Genomic DNA, 22,697 nt, shown 5'->3' with positions numbered 1-22,697 from the left:
AGCTGAAGTGTCTACAGCTACAGCACTTTAAATCATGAAAAGGCAGGTTATCAACTGCAGGAGACAAACTAACAGAGCTTCCCACAGACACTTCTTACAAGCCAAATAGTTTGGGCTGGTGAGAAAACTCCATGGTGTTTCAAGACCAAGGAAGATAGTCTTTGTAGTGGTGCTTGGAAAACAGGACCCTGAACTCTTGAAACATTTCTTTACAAGAGGCAGAGTTTAAACAAGCATTTCAGGCACACAGGATGAACAAAGCTTTCGGTGTAGCATGCAGAAGTAGCACACCTGTGCATAAGCTGGACATTCTGACAAAATGCCTCTTATAGTGACAATAGGTTACTCAATCTTTGAAATAACATAAATACTCAAATGTGGCATTGCACTGCAATGTATTAGAACTTCAAATTAAAAAAGAAAAAAAAAAAAAGAAAAAAAAAAAAAGAAAAGAAGTGTTCAGCCCACATTGTCTTCCTACCAGCTTAAAGTGCAGAGATCTTTACAATGGCAACTTTGAGTTGCTATCTATGTGTATATAACTTCTGTCAGCAACGCCTATTTTTCAACATATATTTTGCTGGGACAGGACAGGGAGGCAAACACAGTAACACTAATGTGGGACTACAGTAAGATAGATACAGTAAGTAAGATATAGGTTTAATAATAATCCAAGCCCTTGAGGTTATAAATTTTTTTGATCCACTCAGATTGCATTAAGCTCTATCTTAAATCTGGATGTGGAATGGGGCTTTGGTCCATATATGACATTTGCCCAGAAGAGGGTCTCTAGTGGGCCTTTTTCTTATAATGGTTTTAGTGACCCATGTCTTTTGTCCTTTTACATCCTCTCTGGACTGTGGGAGGGGGAGATGGGAACATAGTAGCATCCATCTGACCTGTCCTAAAGAGAAGATGCCCAAGCAGACATGGAGCTCACTGCACCTGCACGTGCAAGTCCTGTGTGGAGCAGCAACTGATCCAAGGTGATTTGTGAGCCTCCGGGAGGCAGGATTCTTTGGAAACTGTTCAACTTTGGAGCAACTGGAACTGATTCTGGCTTCTACAATTCCTGAAGCTCTCACAATCCTGACAAGAAGAGGGTGGTAAAGCCATCTATGCACTCAAATACAATTTTTGTTCAAGACAGGAAGACAGACCTTAATGTCTGGATGCCTTTCTGGAAGAGAAGTTCATGCCAAATATTCAGCAAAAATGGAATTAAGTAAAATGTACTGTGGAAACAAGAAGGCTAATCTGATCTTTTCATGCCCCATATGGTAGGAATTTATTGGACCTGCTCTGGCATGTTTTTGCATGTATCATGAGAAAAAACAGTATATTAATAAATTTCACCCTGTACTACTTTAATCAGAGAATAGAGAAAGCCAAAACATCCATTGGTAAATTTAATGTTCTTTTAATAATAATTAGTAATAATCAGTGCTCTACAGAATTACTAGTTCTTGAAATAAAAGCCTCTGGCTCAGATCCTGTCCACACATGGTCTACTATGGTAAGACAAATAAAACAGGACTGCCACCTTTCTTTCTCTCCTTCACACTCATGACCTTTGGGACACACTGCAGTGTCCTGTCTCATCCCTTTGCCTAGGGAGACTGCTTCCATCAGTGGAAGAAAACAAAAGAAGCTCTGGTTTTCTCAGGATGTGTTTCCAGTAATATCTACTATGATCATTCTCAGAAAGCCTGATCAAAAAGCAGAATCCCAAGGCCTAGAGAAGTCCAGTGTGCTGTGTACCTTGTCTATGTAAATACAGATTTAAACAGTTGAGAGGAAACAGCATTACTGCTGTCAACACATTTCTGAAATGTTAAGGTAATTACCACTTTGACTCCATACCAGCTGGAAAAAAAACCTCAAAAAAACCCTAACACTGTTTTCAGTTGTTGTCAGTTTTTTCTTGGCTACAGAAGCTTATACTTAATTGAACAAAGAGGGAGAGGGAAGTCTTGTAGAAGCTGTTTACACAGTGCAAGTGGAAACACAGCTGTAAGATGTATGCTAATTAGGTCTCTATTGCTCCACAAGTGCAAGGGAGAAAAAGATTCCACCCCTTGAAAACCCAGTAACACTTTATGTGTAAATTCAGGAGATACTAGAAGCATAACATTAGAAAATTAAAAGCAGAGGCCATGACAGAATTATTTGCAGTTCTATTTCAACAACAGCTCTGAAAAACAGTTTGAAGAGAAACCCTTAACTCCAGAGTAAGATTGATAATAATCAGCTAAGCTAAGAATTTTAAGGAAGTCTGAAGGCAGTGTCCTGAAGGCTACTTTCCAGAGTTTTTCAAAAGGAAAGGTGCCCTAAAATGTCAGCACCAGCCCCTGAAGCACTCAATTTAGGGCCAATTAGCAGTGACAAGTAACTAATATCAGTAATGATGGTTCTTCCTTCTTACCTTGGATGTGGGGGCTGTTTAGTTGACAAGAAGTGTTTGCTGCTGGCTGGGATGTTTTTTCATTCCTGCAGGCTGTTGTAGGTGAGGAGACTGCAGAGTCCGTCTCTGCATTCTGAGATGTGGAACTGAAATTGTCTGGGGGCTGATGTGGTGAGGAGAAGGAGCTGGAGCTGCAAACCTAGGAGTTCAGAAACAGAAAACTGTAAAATCCCCAGTAAGTAAGAAATAAAGATTGGGTTTGCTTTACTTAAATCACTGTAATGTTTAGAAATTTGCAGAGGTATCAGACTTCCACGAGTACAGTGTGCAGCCCAGATATAGAAAAGATATATTTTTTAAATGGTGACCTATCATTACATTTGATGACTGGGACATTAAAAGGCTGCATTGCTCCCTTATCATGGAAAACTCCTTTTAGCTTCTGTGGTTGAGCATAAGTCTTAATGGCAGGGGAGACCTCATGGAGGATCTGATTTCCAAAGCATTGCCAGCTGTCTTCTTGTAAGGCTTTTTATCAATGCTGTCTGTCAATAAATAGCTGTCCTTCTTCACTGGAAGTGAGTGGTTAGTTCTGGTTGTTGGACTCTTGTTGAAATGGTAACAACAGACCAGGAGAAGGCTGAGGTTCTCAACCTTTTTGTCTCAGTCTTCACTGGCAACTGCTCTGCTCACAACTCTCATGTTGATGGTCCACAGGATGGGAACCAGAGAGACAAAGTCCCCCCCCAGTGCAGGTGAAGATAAGGCTTGTGACCATCTGAGGAACCTGAAGATACACAAGTCCATGGGACCTGATGAGACACATCCCAGAGTCCTGAAGGAATTGGCGGATGTAGTTGCCAAACCATAGTCCATGATGTTTGAAAAGTCATGGCAGTCAGGTGAAGTCCCTGGTGACTGGATAAAAGGACATGTTATGCCCATATTTAAGAAGGGTAGAAGGGAGGACCCTGGGAATTACCGACCTATCAGCCTCACCTCTGTGCCTGAGAAGATCACAGAGCAGATCCTCGTAGAAGAGGATCCCATGCAGGGGAGCTGGAACTCAATGAACTTTAAGGTGCCTTCCAACTCCAAACATTCTGTGATTCTAACAACTCCTCAGCTAGTGCAGAGGGACTGTGAGGAGCAATGTGGTGCATCTTACAGTTCTGATAGTTTTGTCGGTAGGCTAAAATAAGCAGACACACACACTTCAAACTTCAAAAATTCTGTGATTCTGAATTAAATATTAGGTTCAGGTCCAGGTTTCAAGTTCTAGAGATCTTTGTTACATAGAGCTATTTGAAAATAATCTGAAGTCAATATAATGTATATAAAGGCAAGTTTTAGGTTGCTTTCAGTTGGGCAGAGTCAAACCACATCAAAATGTTGATCTGGATTCCAAGTATAAACTTGCAGGCCTATCAAGGGAGGCAAACCATTTAGACAGAACCTGCTGGTGCAGCTGACATAAAGGTTCATCACTTCACTAGTGTGTTTTGCAGAGCTTCATCACTACCAGCATTACAAGGATACACAACACTTTGAGGATTTTACACAAGAGTTTTACAGACATTGCAAATATAAGTTTTACCTACATTGCCTTAAAATTGCATACCTCCAAACTACACTACAAATGGGTGCTACAGTAATTTTTGCAGATGGAAAGCTGGGGTTATAAGGGCTCTGGTATGTGCTCCTGATAACCAAACTAGCCACTAAGACTAATGGGATGTGATTTGTGTATCAAAGCTCAACCTGTTCTCAGGAGTGGTTGAGTACAACAGTAGGAGCAATACAGAATGCTTCTGGACAGGTTATTACTGCATTCAAACCTGAGATACTTCATGCTGCAGCTCAGAATCAGTTTCTGCCACAAACTATCTGTGTGATTTAATTGAACCTATTTACTACTTTTCTGGTATATCCATCATTTACTTTTGGAGTAGTGTCAAGATGAACCCTGGATGATTTACTGTCTGTTCAGCATTCTTAGAGAATCATACTTTTAGGTGTACTAGATAGAGTTTAGATTATGTTTGTGCTGATTTAATATTAACTTCATAAACATATATCTTACTTCAGATACACTGTATAGATGGAGGAAATAAAGATGTCACTACTGAGCCACTGAGTCTTTAATGTGTCAAATATTTCGTTATTCCAGATAACTGATGCAGTGTAGTCTTAAAGATATACTAGGGAGGAAGATAATAAAGCATGCATGTGTTTCATAATGATGCTAGAGAATAATTTTTTAAAAAGAGAAATCAGTATTGTGATAAAAAGATCAGGAGATCAGGTTTTTAAACAGTTCTAAACTGCCTCTTTATACCTCTCTCTAAACATGAGTTAGCTTTCTACATAGCACTCAAAGAGAAAGATTGTTATTTGCTATCTGAGATTAAAAGCAATGCACAGTCTTTTATTACTACTAATATTTTAAAAATAAAGGGATATCATCCTCTATGTTTTTAAAATTAATTTGTGAAAATGAGTATCTAAAAAATGGTTTTAACCAGCAACCAACAGCAGAGCAAAAAAAACCTTTTCAAAGCCCAAATTGAAAAACACAGCTTTATAGATTTCACTTTTGATTTAACATCCAAAAAACCCTCCCAGCAATATTAAGTATATTAAGTACTGCTTTGTATTGCCAGACAGGACTCCTTCTTGGTACACTTGAGTGGTCTTTATAATGATTTATGAACCACATAATGAATTTTTGGCTTACTCATATGGGTGTCTATATTTTCTTTTACTTCTCTTCTGCCTAATAAAAGACAAACTTGGACTTGTATCCATACAGATTTGTCCCTGAACAAATATAATTGTGTTACTGGGGAAAGTGCAAATTTAATTTTGACCCTGAAACAATCAGGACCAGCTTGTAACCACTGCAATCAAGAATTGTAGCCAAGCCCTGGAGCCAATGCAATCAGGAACTAGATTTTCAGAAAGGTGCCCTTCCTTATGCCTGCTGGACACAAAATCAGTGCAGGAACATTTCTGGAGCCATTAAGAAGTTATCTCCCTTGCAGTAGCTAAGAAAAAGTGTCCTGCTGAGGAATGATTAGATTTAGTAGCAATCAAGGTAGAAGAAATCACCAAAGCTACCTGCTTTGATGAGATTAGTACTGATTTCAAAACCATGCTCTTAGGGTTTTTAACTAAAATTAAGTTGCTTCTTGAATCTAAATTCTCTATCTGATTTTGACATTGAGTTCTGTACACAGAATGAAAGCAGTGTAAGATGTGTCCCATGTTTGCTTCAGTCTCACATTAATCAGGCTTAATCAAGTCCACACTCTCCCTCTCATCACCTAGGTGGAAAAAGAAGCAAAAGAAGCCCTCCAATTACTTCTCTACCCCATGGTACCTGGAGATGTGGGTAAAGTGCTTATTTCCTTCTGTTTTTCTCACTCACAAGCCTGAGTCTGCTGTCCAAAATGGAAGGGACATGTGACTGGCCCTCAGAGTTGGCAAAGCAGCTTGGATTGGCTTCAGTTCAATAAATGCAGGCTATCACAGGGATGAGTGCTGGTCAGGCTGTCCTTACCTCTGGAATGAACCCAGGCATACACAGAGCATCAGGAACTGCACAGCATGGGCATAACAAATGTCCTGCTTGCATGCCTAGATCTTGCAGTCCTCTCAAGGATGAGATTGGGATAAACAGGGTGATTCCCACCTTTCAAGCACTTTTTTATACTGAAGTATTGGTTTGTTCAGCTCACATTTTCACAACTATTATACCACCCATGAAGTGGTGTAAATAACAGCCTATTTGTAGAGCCCCTAGGCAAGGGAACTGTATTGCATTCAAGATGCAGAGTCTGCATTAGTTTGACTTTCAACCATTTCCTTAATTTGATCCGCATGTTCTGTTATCAAATCAACACTGCTGTAATACTTTTTTTCTTTTCTGAATTTAAACTGCTGTTTGCCATGCTACCTAAATGAAGGTAGTAGAAACTTTTGTTTTAATCCAAAGTAGATCCATGAATAGGAATTAATGCTTAAAGCCTTTATAAGAGAATGTAAAAGTAACATACGATAAAGGAGTGTTTCACACTAGCTTTTCATTATTGCTATTCTGTAGAGTACAGTAGTGTCTTGAGGTCTGTAATACACTCAGGGACTTCATGAGTTAAACCATACCCTGAATATGTCTGATACAGTCCTACACCAGTAACTGCCTCAGAAATAGGCTAATGAGAAGATCACTCTTTTTGATCATGAAATGTATACCTGTAATAACTACTGATCTGTTCCTACTCGTCCCCTTGTGCTCTGGATCTTGTTGGATATGGATGTTGAACAATTCATGCACTGGACAGAAAACTATAGTGGGAAGGAAAAGCCACTGGTCAGGCAAGAGAGCATTGGCAGCCCCAGAGTTTGCAGAGAGAGGCAGAGCCAGGGCAAAGGAAGAAGTTCAGGACTACATGGCCAGGAGTGAGGACAAAGGACTGAACCACTAGGTGAGCTCCAGTGATGATGAAATGGCAAATTGCATCTCAGACTGGTGAGCAAAATACTCAACAAGTCCAGTAGCTTCAGAACTGGCTGAATTCACACAGGGAGTGTGACATTGCAAAGTACTTTCACCTGTTGTCAACCCCTAAACCATTATGTTCTTCCATCTTACTGATAAAAGGAAGGGTGAGTACTGCTTTCGTCCAGAGAAATTATGCTGGCTGAGTAGAAGCTTAGCTGTGTGAGGGACATAAAGAAAGTCATAGGGACAGGCTATGGTCTACTGAGTCGAAATCAGTTGTCTTGGTTAGACTAACTTTCTGCTTATTCTGCTCATTCTAGGCCTCCTTGGGATCATTCGTAGATGAGTCCTAGTGTGAGTAGAAGGATGATTATGGTGGCTCAAGTTAGGGTGGTGGTGGGGGATTGGAGTTGTGTGGCTCAGGGGAGTGGAAGTAGGAGTGCGATTTCCAGGTCGAATAGTAGGAATAGGATGGCTACTAGGAAGAATCGGATTGAGAATGGGAGGCGGGCGGATCCTAGTGGGTCGAATCCGCATTCGTATGGGGATAGTTTTTCTGAGTCTGGGGTGATTTGGGCAAGTATGCTCATTTATCATTAATTGAAATCTAGTGAATGTGCTTTTCAGGCTTATAATTGGATACTTTCTGCTCTCAGAGTTACTGGCATTTCTGCCACTCAAGAAAATTAAACACTTTGAAATACAGTAAGGAGCTACAACAATTTATCATTTAGGGCACCGAAAAATAGGGAGATTAAGCAAATAATATTTAAACATCAATATATATAGTAAGAATTCAGAATTCTGTGTGATGGTGTATCTTACTGACTTCACTGAAAAGCTGTTTGCTTAGGTCTCTTCAGTCTTGCTATCTGGCAGACATATGGTTCAATGAATTAAGTGGAAATCTGTAATAGATTAGATAAATAATTTGAAAGATTGCTGAAAATCATGTAGGGAATGTCTAAACACGAAAATTAAACAACTTCCAAGCGATCTGCTTTCACATCACTGAATTATCTAAAGCCATGTGTTGTGAACCAACGTCAGTCTTATGTGGTTGAAGAAGACGGTTCGTTCTCCACACCATGGTAACAGCAAAGGTCAAGGAGTTTGTATGTAGCAGCATAAAATCAATCCTGACTGTAAATCAAGTGCTTAAACCAGTGAATTAAAAATTATTTCATTATCTATTGGTCTTAATAAAATGTCAAGGGAAAAAAAAAGCCAGCTTCCTGCAAAAAATCTTAGTATTCAGTGAATACTGATGGAATATGACTCTCCTACAGCAAGTAAACAGAAATATGCATCTCAGGGCCCTCATTCTGTAAGGTATGGAGGTATGGCTGGGGTCGTCAGAAGTTTTGTGTCCCAGTCAGTATGACATTCTTTGCTTGGGGCATTGCTGGAGATCAAGAGGGAACTGGAGGAAGTCCCTTAAATGGAGATGGATGGAAATCCCCCCTTGCCCTGGCTAGTATCAAAAAGCCTTTTTCATCTCTCCTTCTGCTGGTAAACACATACCTAAAGCAATGGATAGCCAGGGGCTGCCAACAGCAACTTCCTGCATGCCAACAATTTCGTTTCCACCCACCCTGGCAACTCTGAAGGCAGCCCTGCTCCGGGATCAGCATGAAGAACAGGGACTGGTCTTACCTCTCTGAGTCCACAGCTGAGAGAAGAGGTAACTGGGGTTGAGGATGGAGGGGACTACCCTGTATGTTATGTCCTGGGGAGGGGTGGCTGCTGCGGTGGGACAAGGACACTGCCCCAGCTGCTGTTCCACTTCGACTTGTCTGTGTGCTGCTGAACATAGCTGCTGAAAGCAAAAGAAGAGAAATAACCCTCATCAGGCAAGCTACAGTATTGATAACCGAGCAAATACTAATGGAACACTACTCCCCCAAAGCTGTATTGTCAATTCTTAGCAGCTAACTGGTTTTTCTCAAGTGTTGTCCTCTGTCCAAAGGGAAGGAAAAAAACACACATTAAAAAAAAACCCCAAACCCATCTTTGCAGGTCCAAATACTTCCCAGGCACGACACAGCTGCCCTTCTTGTGCTGGGAATTTTGTCTAAATAGGGCTGTAAATGTTCTACAGCTTTCTATTGTAGAAGAGGTGGCAAATACGTCCCAAGTTATGTATTTTTAAAGCTAGTGAAAGTCCAGTTTTGTAAATACTGAAACACTTTTTACCTTTTCCCCTCAGATGTAAAAATCTCAAATTTCTTGAAGTGGTGAAGCCAAACTGAAACACTGCTATTACTACCCCACGACTCCCTAGTAATGCATACAAAAATTTTAAACTAGCAGTAAGAGTTTTGTAATTTTCTACGAGGTTGCTCTTCTATACATTCCAAATAAGGAAAATATTCTGAATGATTATGCAAAAAGCAATACTCCCTTCAAATGTCCTCATCAGTTTACCCCAAATTCTGCAGTCTTATTTGCAGAAGTTCTTCAAATTAGGCAGTCAGAAGAATGACACTGATTATCTACACCCTCTGAAAATTCAGTTACTAAATTATTTTTACTGGCATCTGTTTTAGGAATTGAATTGCAGCCAAATACATGCTCTTAAATAGTTTATGAACCCTGAGAATGAATTACATAGGCTGTCTACAACATTAAAATGATCTCTCACTGACTGTCATTTCTCCCAGTCTCTTTATAAAAAAGTATTGTTTAAGCCTAGTTTACAGAGTAAGATTCTAATATAAAACTTATGTTATGTTAGTGAATATGTTGGAGCTAATGATTCAAATTTATTGATAGAATCCTAGAATTTAAACCAGTTCCCCAAAGGGCACTGTCACTGTGAAAAGATCTTTCTAGGTTAAAATACCTGCATTGATGCTAAACTCCTAGTAGAACACAGACTGCCTGAGGAGTAATCCCACAATAGATCTGTCTTCAATAAAATTTTAGAGATCATAATTTTCAATGTTGCTACCCAAGATCAAAAAAGTGAAAAGACAAACTCATCTCCTAAGTTCTCAGCTGACTTCTGGAAAGCCTCTATTCATCCTTTCAAGTCAAGGTGTACTGTAGACATTGACCCAGACAAGGCAGAGTTAAGGAAAGGCTCAGGAGCTTAATTATGCTATAGCCTCACTAAAGAGCAGTCCTGTACATTTTTCAGCTGATGGAGATAACAGACAGTGATAGGTGACAGATAGGAAACCACTCTGTGAATAAAAACATCAATATAGATGCTGCAGAGGTAATGTCAAAGTTTAGAGAAAGATGGGATGAGCTCCACTGGTGGGCAAGGCTGGAGGAGTGGAGGCTTCCCTACCACATGGCCCAGAGGACAAACAAAACCAGCTGTGTCTGCCCTCAGCATTAGCCCCTACCGTTTGCTAATTCTTATACGGGCCAGAGTCTCCTTCTCACAACCCAAGTGACAACGGACATCTGATAGTAGAAGGCATCCCAAACCTCTAGGATAAAGGATAAGTACAGAGGATAAAGATACCACAGGGAGATGAGACATCACTTAAGACAGCAGAGTCACTCACTAAGAAAGGGCTGAGGAACAACCTCCTGCAGGACAGGGGCTGGTAGCTTTTGGTGTTCTTTTACTTTGCTCATGCACCCCAAAAATCAACTTCTCTATACTTTTCTCTCCAAGTAGCATCAAGACAAATGCAGAGGGGAAAACAAGAAAATGGCCTTTTGAATTTATTATTTTATGTTTGTGCAGAGGAAAACAGAAAAAAAACTAAATGCAAATTCTGGCAGAGCAAGCAGAGACAATTTGTAACAAATAAATACGCTGCAAAGAAAATCCTTGCTTATCTAAATAAAAACAGAGACTACTTAAATTATTCCTTGAAAAAACAGGGTGACTCTCATTTTTCCATAAGAAAAACTTTAAAATGTGTAAGAAGGTACAGTGCCTTAGTTTCCCAGTACTGTGGTCTCTGAGTTTTTTTAAAAAAAAATTATTCAAGGCTGTGTTTTATCGGGAATAAAAAGGCTGGACTATCGCTGCATTTCCAGCCAGGTAGCAAGTGTTGCTCTTCTCTGTCATAGCTGTTCTCTGCCACAACCTCAATAATGATTTCAGGCAGGTATTTTCTAAGTTGTTCTTGCACATTTCTAGCTGGTCCAGGCTGCTGTGCCAGCACAGGTTCCCACAGCACTGCCCAAGACCTGGTGACTGTCCCTGGGAAAAGGTTATCTGCAGCCAGGCACAGGCGTCCATCTGCCCTTTCTCTGAACTACAATATTCACTGTCACAGCAGTATCGGTTAACATAGTACCTTTTGGCTAGGTTTCCCAGCAGTTTCTCTGTATTTTTTTCCCTTCTTCTGACGAACAGTGTAAAATAAGAGCTAACTATGGCAGGGACTAGAGGGGCAGGTATAATACTTAAGGAAGAAAAAGCATGCATATTAACTGCAAAAATGTATTTCAGTAGACAGAGTATGTTACATGAACACAGCATGACAGAAGAGCATACCTGGGCTCCCACAGTCCCTTGTAATGAAGTCTACAAGAGTAGCACCATGAATGGTAGTGCGGCAGATCACGGAATCATGGAATTGTCAGAGTTGGAAGGGACTTCTAGAGATCATCTAGTCCAACTCCCCTGATAAAGCAGGATCCCCCAGAGCACGTTACTCAGGACTGCATCCAGGTGTGTCTTGACTATCTCCAGAGAAGGAGACTCCACAACCTCCTTGGGCAGCCTGTTCTAGTGCTCTGTCACCCTCACTGTAAAGAAGTTTAAATGGAACTTCCTAGGTTTCAGCTTCTGCCCATTGCCCCACATCCTGTCACTGGGAGCTACAGAAAAGAGTCTGGCTCTGTCCTCATTGCACCCACCCTTTAGATACTTACAGGCATTAATAAGGTCTCTCCTCAGCTTCCTTTTCTCCAGGCCAAAGAGTCCCAGCTCTCTCAGCCTTTCCTCATGAGGGAGATGCTCTAATCCCCCCAAGCATCTTTGTTGCCCTTCAATGGACTCTAGTTCCCTGTCTCTCCTGAACTGGGGAGTCCAGAACTGGATGCAGTATTCCAGATGTGGCCTCACCAGGGCAGAGTAGAGGGGGAGAATGACCTCCCTTGGCCAACTGGCCACACTCTTCCTTATGCACCCCAGGATTCCATTGGCCCTCTTGGCAGCAAGGGTATGTTGCTGGCTCATGGATAACTTACTGTCTGCTAGGACCACATAACACCTGCATAACACATCTTTTCTCAGTGCAGCTTCTTGCTGCAGAGGTACTGTGCTGAAAAAAGCACATCCATGTGCACCCAGTGAAGTGAAACTGCAGTTCTGGCAGCTGCTTGCCAGTGGAAATACTACTATTAAAACCTTCTAGTGAACCTCCTTGGTTCAAGCTACTACTGGAATCATGTAAATACTAGTTGAAGGGAAACATTTTCAGCTGTTGACTGTCTACAGACTTATAGCAGTCAACAAATACTGTCAATGATGGGTCAATTTCCTAGCAGAGCTAGTGCTAAGAGACTGACAGAAAAATATGGACACTGTTTAAGAAACTGCTGGATAAGCTGATCACTTTTTCTTGGGAGCTGTGTGTGTGGCAAGCCTTTCCAATGGTTTAGCTGTTAAATGCGAGTTGCTTGCTCAAAGTGCTGGGAGTAAATATCTTTAAAAAATGAATGTCTTTTCAGTGTCTGTATTTGTATGGCATGAAACTGAACAAATGTCACCTTCTTTACAGTGAGGGTGACAAAGTACTGGAACAGTCTGCCCAGGGAGGTTGTGGTGTCCCCTTCTCTGGAGATATTTAAAACCTGCCTGGATGCAGTCTTGAGTAGTGTGCTGTAGGCAATCCCACTTTATCAGGGGAGTTGGACTAGATGATCTCCAGAGGTCTCTTTCAACTCTGACAATTCTGTGATTCTGTGAAATGTTCATGGCAACTAGCATGCTCATTGACTCCAAAATACCACCAGATAGATCCACACAAAAGACACAGAATGAAGTGTCTTACTTAACAAAAAGGCTTCCCACAACAAGGATTTTCTGTCTCATCAATACAAGATAAAGTAACATACTTGAGAATAATTTTTTAAAGATCCAGATATTATGAAAACAAAACAAATAATTACTGATGCTATTCCTCTGTGTTCTTAAAAAAGCTACACCATTATTTACAAGACAGATATAATCTGTTAGTCCTGAATGTGAAAATTGCATTTGGATAGACCCACAAAGTTTCAGCCACAGAGAAGAAGGAACCATATTTTTATTTTTGGAGTCTCATCACAAATCAATTCATCAACATACAAGAATTTTCAGTGAGAATATCTCTGCAAACGCTTTTCTACGAGAAGCTAAATTCACATGCCTTCTCATAATGCACAGGAACCAATCAGGTGATTAGAAGAGAAAACTGAATTCCGAATAAGGCTCCTTTACATAAAAAAAAGACACAGAAGTAGCATTTCAAAAGTTATGGAATCCAAAGCCTAAATGAAAAGAAAACAAAAAATAAGGGAGCCAGAAACTTGTAATTTCATGGAACATTTTTTAAATTGAGAAGAATCACCCTCCCATTTGCAAATTGCCAACATTGCCAAATTTTACTGTCTTGGATTCATGTCAAATCAGCACTTCCATCAATCTATTTCTGCCCCCAAAATACTTCGCCTCTTACCAGTATGAAGTATTACTCTTCGCCAGTATGAATTTGGGGAAAGGCTGAGAATTCCTTCCATATAGAATTAGACAGTGTTAAGGTTTCATTTTCATTCAGTCAATTCAAATTACATACAAACGTTTGCAAGACGGTTTGTTTGTTTGTTTGTTTGTTTTCACTACTATATGTAACTTTCCATTTCTATAAGGAGTTCTTGTGAATAAACAATTTTCTAGTGCACAGAAAGAAAAATCTAAGATGCTTTTTGCACTTGGGAGCATCACTTCCATATATTCTCCCTTCTCACTGACCTTAAGGAGCCTATACTTCTCTATAGGATTTGATGGTCAGGCTTACTAGGGCATGTGCTGTGTTGAGCTTTAAGCAGCAATCCCAACAAATGTAAAATATGCTGCCTGTGTTGCCTTGATCCTGCCCAGTTCATCTGTAAATCTGAAGACTCCAGTGAAATTTAGGAAGCAATCATGCATTAAGAAGTAGAGCAGAAGTCAAAAACATGTGATGAAGATAAGAAGCCTGTCTCTAAAGCCGGGTTGTCACATGGACCATCTGCATTGCTGGTCTCTGAATCTTTCTTCAGATGTTTTGTAGGTAGTTCAGAGATACTGGGGACTTCCAAATACTGGAGGGACCTAGAAAGCTGGAGAGTTTACGAAGTCCACCCCCTCAAGATATTTGGTTAGAAGAAGACAAGTCCAGGAAGGCACCTTGTACAGTAATCCAGTCTACTTATTTGGAGACCTGTTCAATTTCTGTCTTTTGAGATCCCTTGCCTCAGATCTAAATGCTTAGAACATAAAGAGGTTTTTTGGTAAAGATCTTCCACACATAAAAATTGCCCTAAGGCACCACATCATCCACTAAGAATCTTTTCCCATACTCCACAGCTCAGGAAATAGGCCAGAAAAACTAAGAAAATAATTGAATAATTATCAGTTCAATCAGAAGAAAAATATCAGTATTACTTTATAGTTCATTAAAGGCCTATGATAAAAATGGTATTATGGTGCTTGCTAAAAGCCTGATCTTTCATTTATGAAGTCACAAAAGTTACAAAATAAGAAAAACATGTATGCAGTCTTAATTTTAGATAGATAAGTAATTTAAAATATTATTGTTGTATTTCTTTTGAATATATCTCTGTTTGCATATTCTATACCTAGTACAAAGAAAAGGTGATCATTACCAGGCATTGGAAATGCAGCTGTCTGCTTTTGATATCTTTTACATATTTCTAATAGTTTGCTTTCAAACATTTATTCTGTAGATGTCTAAGGAGAGGAGAAAACCTACCTTTGCTTTAAATGTGCATAAATGATAAGAAAATTAATCTTCAAGTGAGAAAACTCTGACTTAATGGCATTGGGAGAATGGAGATCTGTTTCTTTCTCTTTCTGCTTGAAAAGTAGCCCAGAAACATTTCAGCTAATGCTCTATCCCTAACAGTTCACAGTAAAAGTTACATAATATATTTTTCAGAAAAATCTCAAAAGTGTAAGGGAAAGTGGTTTATTACTTACAGAGAAATTAATGCTGATAAATGTATGCTAGTACTAGAAAAAGTGCTGCACAATAGGAAGCGGTGCCAAGAAAGAAAAAACAAACTAGCAACTTTTTATATTAAAAAATATCTATAGTCAGTAGTGCTGTAAATCCCAAGTACAGAGAGACAATGTATAAATGAGATTACAAAAAGTAATGCCACAGTCCCAGAAGCTGTCTATAGGACATCATGACTGCAGACAATTGCCAGCTAAGGGCTGGTTGGAGGCAATAGCTTTGCTCCACTTAGGATCCTGACAGAGTTATGGGGCAGCAGTTTGTTCAAGGCACTGTCTGCCTAGGTTTGGATTGACCCAGCAGAAGGAAGCCAGACTGGTAAAAGAGCTGAATGGTCAACAGATTCCAATGGCAATCTCCTGTGAGAACGCCCTCCGTTTCTGAAAACTTGGTCTCAGCTCAAATAACACACTGTCCCCACTTAGTTTCTATGCTACCTAGGGACTTGAAAGGAAAAGGAAAAGCTGAGTCTTTAATATTCTCTGAGTTTTGCACATTAGAGTGGGTGTTGCCAGTAAATAATTCTTTTAGTCTCAGCATGCCTCACTATCCAACTCTCTCTCAAAGTATAATATAAAACAAGCAGCTGTAACCACCATCATGTCACTTGTGGTTCCAGGGCCAAAATCAGGTCTTTAAGATCCTTTACCTTTCAATTGACAGATACCACACTTGGCTTATACACAGATGAAGGCATTTAAAAGTTAACAGCATAAGAGTAATACCAACTATTTTATAAATTAGGAAACAGTCAATCACAGCTTTACAGTTTTTACTTTTTTTCATATAAACCTACACCATCACCAACTAGTGTGTAGATCACTAAAGCCTTGTCAAAAACATAGTACAGAATTGGCAGGTTTACAAGCCTCTCAGTAAAATAATTTATTGAAGTGGCCATTGCATATAATGTCTATTTTAGCACCACACATAACATCCAGCCAATACTTTAACTTCCTACATCTGGTTCTTAATTATGTTGGAACTGTTGGAAAATGTAATGGATCCTGCCTGAAAATTAAAACAGATATCCCAACAATTACTAATACACTGTTGACTTCCTGCCCATCACCGTCTTGAGCTTTGAGATATGTTATCACTCATAACTTATCAAATGTTTCAAGTTTAGCTGAAATTTGAAAAACAATTATACCTTTAGTGAGGTGTGACAGTTTGGTGTTTTAATATGAAAATCTCAGATATGTTACTGAAACAATTTAAATAAATGTGTTTATTGGCATATTTAAAGTCTACTAAGAGAACTCATAAGGCAGCATTTAAGTTAATTGATGTAGATCTATTGGAAAATGCTCTTTTCATGGATAAAATATAATTTTTCCTCCTTCCTTCAAAAAAGGTGCAAAAGTCTTTTCAAAATGTATCGTTTTATATTATATTGCAGGTTGTAACCTTCCTATGAGATATATATGGATTTTAGAGTACTGCAAAATAATCCCTAATCTGACAGTGAGCAATAATACAGCAGGCTGTTTATTTGTCTTTTTCTATACCTGGGTAAATATCATGAGCAGGCCCTGGAGAGCATCCCATGGTATTATCTGCAGCATCCTGTGGTGACAGGGCTGTCTGGAGGGGTGGGATTGTGAGGCAGTCATTCAGGATGTCCTGGCCAAGCTCTGAGCTCGATCGCAACTGAAACACGAGACAAAAAAGCAGAAATTATTATAACATGGGGGGGGGAGGAAAGGAAATAAGTCACAAAAATCCTTTAGGCACTGAAAAAAATGTTGAGGGGGTATAGAAAGAAATGGAGCACAAGAAGAATTCTTCCTTTTCAAACCCTGGTTCATATCCTTCCATTATAGGCATTTTTTAATTTTAGAAAGGAAACTTCCAGATACATAAATAGACTGTACTCAGGAGAGGGGTGACCTGCACAGATAAGACCTCAGAGGGGGTGGACTTATGTGTGTTCTCTTGTTATACACTGCAAAAGAGAAATAAGTGTCTTGATCCATGGATAATGGAGATATAGCAAAAGTCTGGTGTTTTATTTCAGCAGAGGGGTACCGTAAGAGCCCTAAATATTTCCCTGCTGGCACAATTCCTTGAACTGGCTCACTGAAGGATCAGAAAAGCAAAGGCATTACTGGCAGTGGAAACGAGGGACTAGGAGCAAGCAGCAAGGAATGGTATCATTCAAGGTGGTACCACTTTATATGGACCAAAGGTGTCTCAACATTACATTGTTAAAGTGACTAGGACAGCATTTGTTTCATATTATGGCTGAACTGATCTGGAAGTGAGTGCTCTGTCACTGCCACTAATCCCACTGCATGCATGGCCACTTGCCTGGTACCTAATCCATCAACAGAAAGTCTATCTGGCTGATCCAGCAGTAAATTCATTCTGCAAACAATTAAGAAACAAATTCATAAGAAGACTTTTCCTTTGGATGAAACTGCATGAACAGTCTCACCCGAGGCTAGAATACAATTTCAAAAAAACCAAACTTCAAACCAAAATAAGGAAAAGGGTGAAAAGCCTTCTGCAGCACCCTGGAACATGGCTGTTCTAGCTGCAAAGCAAATCTGCATCCTGAGGTTTCTGGCAGATGGATGCTGCTGTAAGCTTCTGGGACTTATGCCTGTCACAAACCCCTGCCTGGTCTTATTGTCATATGTAACAACACTCTGCCTGTTGCTTATGGCCATCTCACCTCACAGGCTGGTGTATCATTTAAAAGCATGAAAAAGGAGGGGCTGTGCTTACATGTATGTGGGCCACTGCAGTGGCTGAGATGCAAGATAAAAATCCCTTCCTGTCACATATGCTGATGAACAGATAGCTCATGCAGCAGGATGGACAGAAACCTGATCTCATGCAGTAGGAACTGCTGCACTCACACATTAGAATCGCTGGAGGCAAAGTCTCACAGATGCAACTGAGGCTTCTCCTCTCTGGTGCCATGAAAGGTGAGCAGTTAACAGTAACTAGAGCATAACATAGCATCTCTGACAAACTCCTAAGGGGAGGAAAAGGAACAAGAGAAATTTCTGTCCATTCTATACTCAGAAATGAAGAAAAAAGAGGGAATGGTTGTGAATGAAACCATAAGAAGACTCGCTACTGTGCCACATGATGCTGATAATCACTCTAATTGCTTCTGATTATATGTTTTAGTACTGTTGCAAGAAGAGTAGAGAAATGGTCTTACATATCATAAGCACCAGAGGCTGGGTGACTGTAATAAGGAGCTATTATGCAACCGATGATATCTATGCATACACTGTGTATGGTGTAGAATATTCCTTCTCTTAAAAATTTAGTGTGTCATTATTAAGTCCACAGCTGCCAAAAGCACCTTCATGAGATGTATTTGTTACTCTAGAACTTGGTATTCAAGAATTGTACAGAGAGAGAGGGAAGCAGAGGGGAAGGGAGGGTAGGCAAAAAAAAGGGAGAAATACCCTGACAAATGCTTTTCATTTGTTATCCATGTTTACCATCTGTTAGAAGTCCAAAGATTTAATCCAGTGCATCATGTGTGGTTGTTTGCTATTATCCACTAATTATTCTGTTTTTACTACTATCACTAATAAATTAAGTAGCTTTTTGATTTGTTCAATTTTCTACAATCAGATAGCATTCCTGTGGATGAAATAGTGAGGAGGGCAAGGAAATGATACCTAAGTATTAACACATTATTAACAGGTATTGAATAATAGCAACAGCCTATTTTACACATTTTTCTATTTTGCTTGTTTTGCATTTACCCAATAGCCAATGCTTATAAAAACAAACAAAACCCAAGACCTAAAAAGTGAAGCAGACAGTGGGAGATTCCAAATCCATGCACCTGTTATCATTGATTCATATTTACAACCACAAGGGCTAGAAATACAGATTTTATACTTACAAACACACACACATACATGCATTGTATATTATAATATGTAATTTTAGAATGACATTATATGTATTTAACATACATGTAATAAAATATTCTGAATAAGAGGTGGGTATTACACTGATTAGTGCAACCGCAGACACCACTGCTAATTCAAATTGCCACTAGAAATACTATCACAGGCCTTCCATAAACCCTCACTAGATAATAGATGCTGGAAATAACTTTACACTCCTTTACTGCAGGGTATGTATGCAAGTTGCTTTTTAAGAGTAATTACTGTTACACCATCAGAAAGGGTAGGGAGCAAGGGGTAGAGGACCTCTTCTCTACTCCACTGGTTAGCAGAGCAGGACCAGAAACAGCTCAGCTTGCTTTGCAGAACCAGCCTTTAAATCACAGCTGCTCCCAACACTAGGCAAAACCTCTGGGAAACTCCATTCCACACCATTACTGTTTTCTCTTGAGAGATACAGCAAGCATGCTTTGGCTACTCCTTCCTCTGCCACCTAAAGCTCAACCTCTGTGCAATGTTTTTCAAGATGTTTCCTCAGTATGATTAAGCTTGTACTGTTAACAGGGCTGGCATAAGATGTGGCCTTTTTGGAACAAAACAGACTGCAGAAAACAGACTCTGGTTCCAACATGGCTGATTAAGGTATTGCTTTTTCCTGTACAGACATTCAGGGTAAAAAACCCGAGTCAAGTATTTTTGTGTATTTTATATAAACTTTTAATAAAAAGTTGAAACTAAAACCAGTGTTTTGCATTTTGCCAAAAGTAGGTAAATCTGAGTTGTGATTTTTCTTCAGCATGTGAAGAAACACAGAACAATCAATGAAAAGACAGGTGACCTTAAAAAGAAGAAAATAAATCAACCACTCATTGCATCCATAAAATTTTAGTTAGTCTTCAGCTTAAAAAGCAATAAAGAAGAAATAATAGACCAGACCTAACTGCTGCAGTCTGGGTCTTGCTTTGCTCTGAAAAAAGTGCATTTCTTTTCCAGCCAAACTGTAGACTTGTTATCCAGCTGTAAAAGACAGCTGACATCCTCCTTGACTTCTGTATAAATCATATTCCAGCACAAATCTTCCAGCATCCTGGCTGCAATACCCTGTTTGGCCCATGATCACTCAGCTGAGCACTGGTACAATCACACTGGGTCTGAAAACTTGTCAATCTATTTTTGGGAACTATAGGGTTACAAAGTTACCTTGCTGAATGATGAAATCAGTAACTCTGAGTTTTGCCACACTTGAACACATACATTTTCTGTCTGCTGTGATGTAGCCTAAATTTAGGGCTGACCAAGATAAAAGTTCACAACCAACTCCTCAGCTCACTTACAACTTTCCTTTAATAAATATTTGATCTAAAAAATAGATTTTCAATTTTAACAGCTCAGTTGTATGGCAGACTTGTGATATTTTTTATGTGGAAATCTCAAACATTCCCACAATAACAATGTGGCAGGCAGATTTTTCTAAATCACAAAACCAATCACTGTCAGTCATGATTTACAATTCATTTACTTCTGTAACAATCAACTGCTGTTTATCAGCTTTCAGAACAATGGATGGAAATTCTACTCCTGCACCTTTTAGATATTATTAAATAATTACCCAAGATTAAATTATACAAGCAGAAGTAACAGAAAGGAGTAAGACTTTACGTTCTTCAATTTTCAGTTTAACTATACTCAAGACCAGAGATGTGCTGTTGATTTGATGCATGACATAATTCCAGAGAAAATGTTTCCTTAAAATAAAATATAATACGTTTTATATTTCTCTAGCAAATGTTTTATCTGAGATCTGCATATATTCGTACAACCTGGCTAGTTTTTTCAGCATTATTCCAGCTCAACAGAAGTAAGACAGTATTATGAAAAAATAAGAAACCTGTTTTTATGATTACACTTAGAAGAGAAGTAGCTTAGGATTTCTCAAACTTAAGTTTGCTTTCAAGCAAAAAAATAGTATCTCAGTAACTTCAAAATCTTCCTATACATACCCAGATTAATTCAAGTAATTCTTCAGCAAAGTCTGGACTGTTCCAGACATTCAAACATGACCATTAAAGTCATCCAATCACAGCATTTCAAATCTTGCTTTCCTGAAAGCAGGCTTAATGGACTGTATGTATGCTGTGCACCTAGGAGAGTATTTCCATATGTAAGGATAATATTGATTATAGTCTATTTATTTTGAAGCAGGTTAGATTTGTGTCTGCCATGTGTAAAACAAGGAAAAAAAATATTGCTGTGTTTCATTGAGATGAACTGCTTTACTCTAACAGCAATACATTTATAAATGTGGTTTTGTTTTCATTATAAAGCTAAGGAAGTCTTTCTGTCAATCACAATCTGTGTAATGTTTACTAAGAGCTATTTGTCAAGCAATGAATATGCCAGTTGTCTTCCACTAATTTTCATTGTCCTTAAGTTAAATTGGCACTGAGAGGGAGAAGCACGATCCATAGCTATATATAAAAATAGCTATATATTGCATTAGTTTTTCTGAAGAAGCAAGCAGAAATTAATTTTTGCTTGTACAATAAAATTATATCCTGTCAGCATCACCACACTGACAGTACACAGGGGTGAACACTAGAAAATCTCAAGTTCAATCTGAAGCCACGCTATGTGACAGTGTTTACTTATAGTACAGGTTTGCTTGCTAGATCATTTCTTTACTCTGACACATCATCTTCAAGGTCCTGATCTTTCTTGCACAGTACTAAACCTTTCTGACAATAGACAAGAAAGGTTTAAACTGAGTAAGTGTCCTAATGCTTGCCACTGGAGACTACAGGTATCTCAAGGCAATGAAGCAATGCAGACAGGAGGGATTCCTCAAGAGCCTTTCTTTGCAGTGGGCAGGATTTCTAAAGAGCTATAGTATTCATTTTTCCACTAGTTATCTATCATAGCTCTCAGATACATGTGCATGCTATTTTGATCTGCTCTTACGTTCTGTTTCAATCAAGTGCTTGGCCAGGAAAACAGAAAAAAAAAAAATTAAGTTAAAGCAGATGTTAGGTTCTACACAAGATTTGCTATACAAGTTCAAATACAAGAAGGGCCTCCATCTTTGTGACCTAACATAAAGCAGGAAAACAAAGAAGCATCATGTGCCTCAGCCTTTTCCTCTATTTTCACTGTTTCCTGCCACATCTAATAATGGATGGACATTCTCAGCCCTCCTTTTGGTGTGAATGTATTTATAGAAAAAAAAGAAAATATTGCCTTTTACTGCAGTAGCCAAATGAAGTCCTAGTTGGGCTTTAGCCCTTCTAGTTTTCTCCCTGCATAACATTACAGCATCTTTGAAGTCGTCCTGAGATGCTTGCCTCTCCTTCCAAAGGTCATAAACTCTTTATTTCTTTTCTCCTGAGTTCCAGAAAACCTTTCTTTTCAGCCAGGCCGTCCTTCTTCCCTACTGGCTTGTCTTTTGGCACATAGGGACAGCCTGCTCCTGAACCTTTAAGAGTACGTTCTTGAAGAATGTCGAGTTGCCCTGAACTCCTTTACCCTTCAGCACTGCCTCCCAAGGGATGCTGTCAACCAAAATGAAACAAGGGCTCCTGCTCTCTAAAGCCCAACACGACAACAAAAGAAATGAAGACACACTGTCATGGTTTGGGACAACACGACAGCAAAGGAACAGCCCCACGGCTGATCACTCAACTCCCACCCCCCCCCCCCCACACATC

At 39.4% G+C, this 22,697-nt stretch overlaps 1 protein-coding gene across 1 annotated transcript in view; it reads right to left on the bottom strand.

The window, feature by feature from the left end:
• The window catches only part of GLIS3 (GLIS family zinc finger 3), a 149,507-nt gene that overhangs the window by 4,009 nt on the left and 122,801 nt on the right, over positions 1–22,697 (bottom strand). Inside the window, 4 exon segments of the mRNA XM_009999461.1 lie at positions 2,426–2,485; positions 2,488–2,603; positions 8,565–8,727; positions 16,621–16,762. Of these exon segments, the coding sequence (XP_009997763.1) occupies positions 2,426–2,485; positions 2,488–2,603; positions 8,565–8,727; positions 16,621–16,762 (481 nt within the window).

This window comes from Chaetura pelagica, unplaced genomic scaffold (assembly GCF_000747805.2).
Source record: "Chaetura pelagica isolate M959 unplaced genomic scaffold, ChaPel_1.0 scaffold636, whole genome shotgun sequence".
NCBI lineage: Eukaryota > Metazoa > Chordata > Aves > Apodiformes > Apodidae > Chaetura > Chaetura pelagica.
This window is presented reverse-complemented; position numbering and strand designations above follow the sequence as displayed.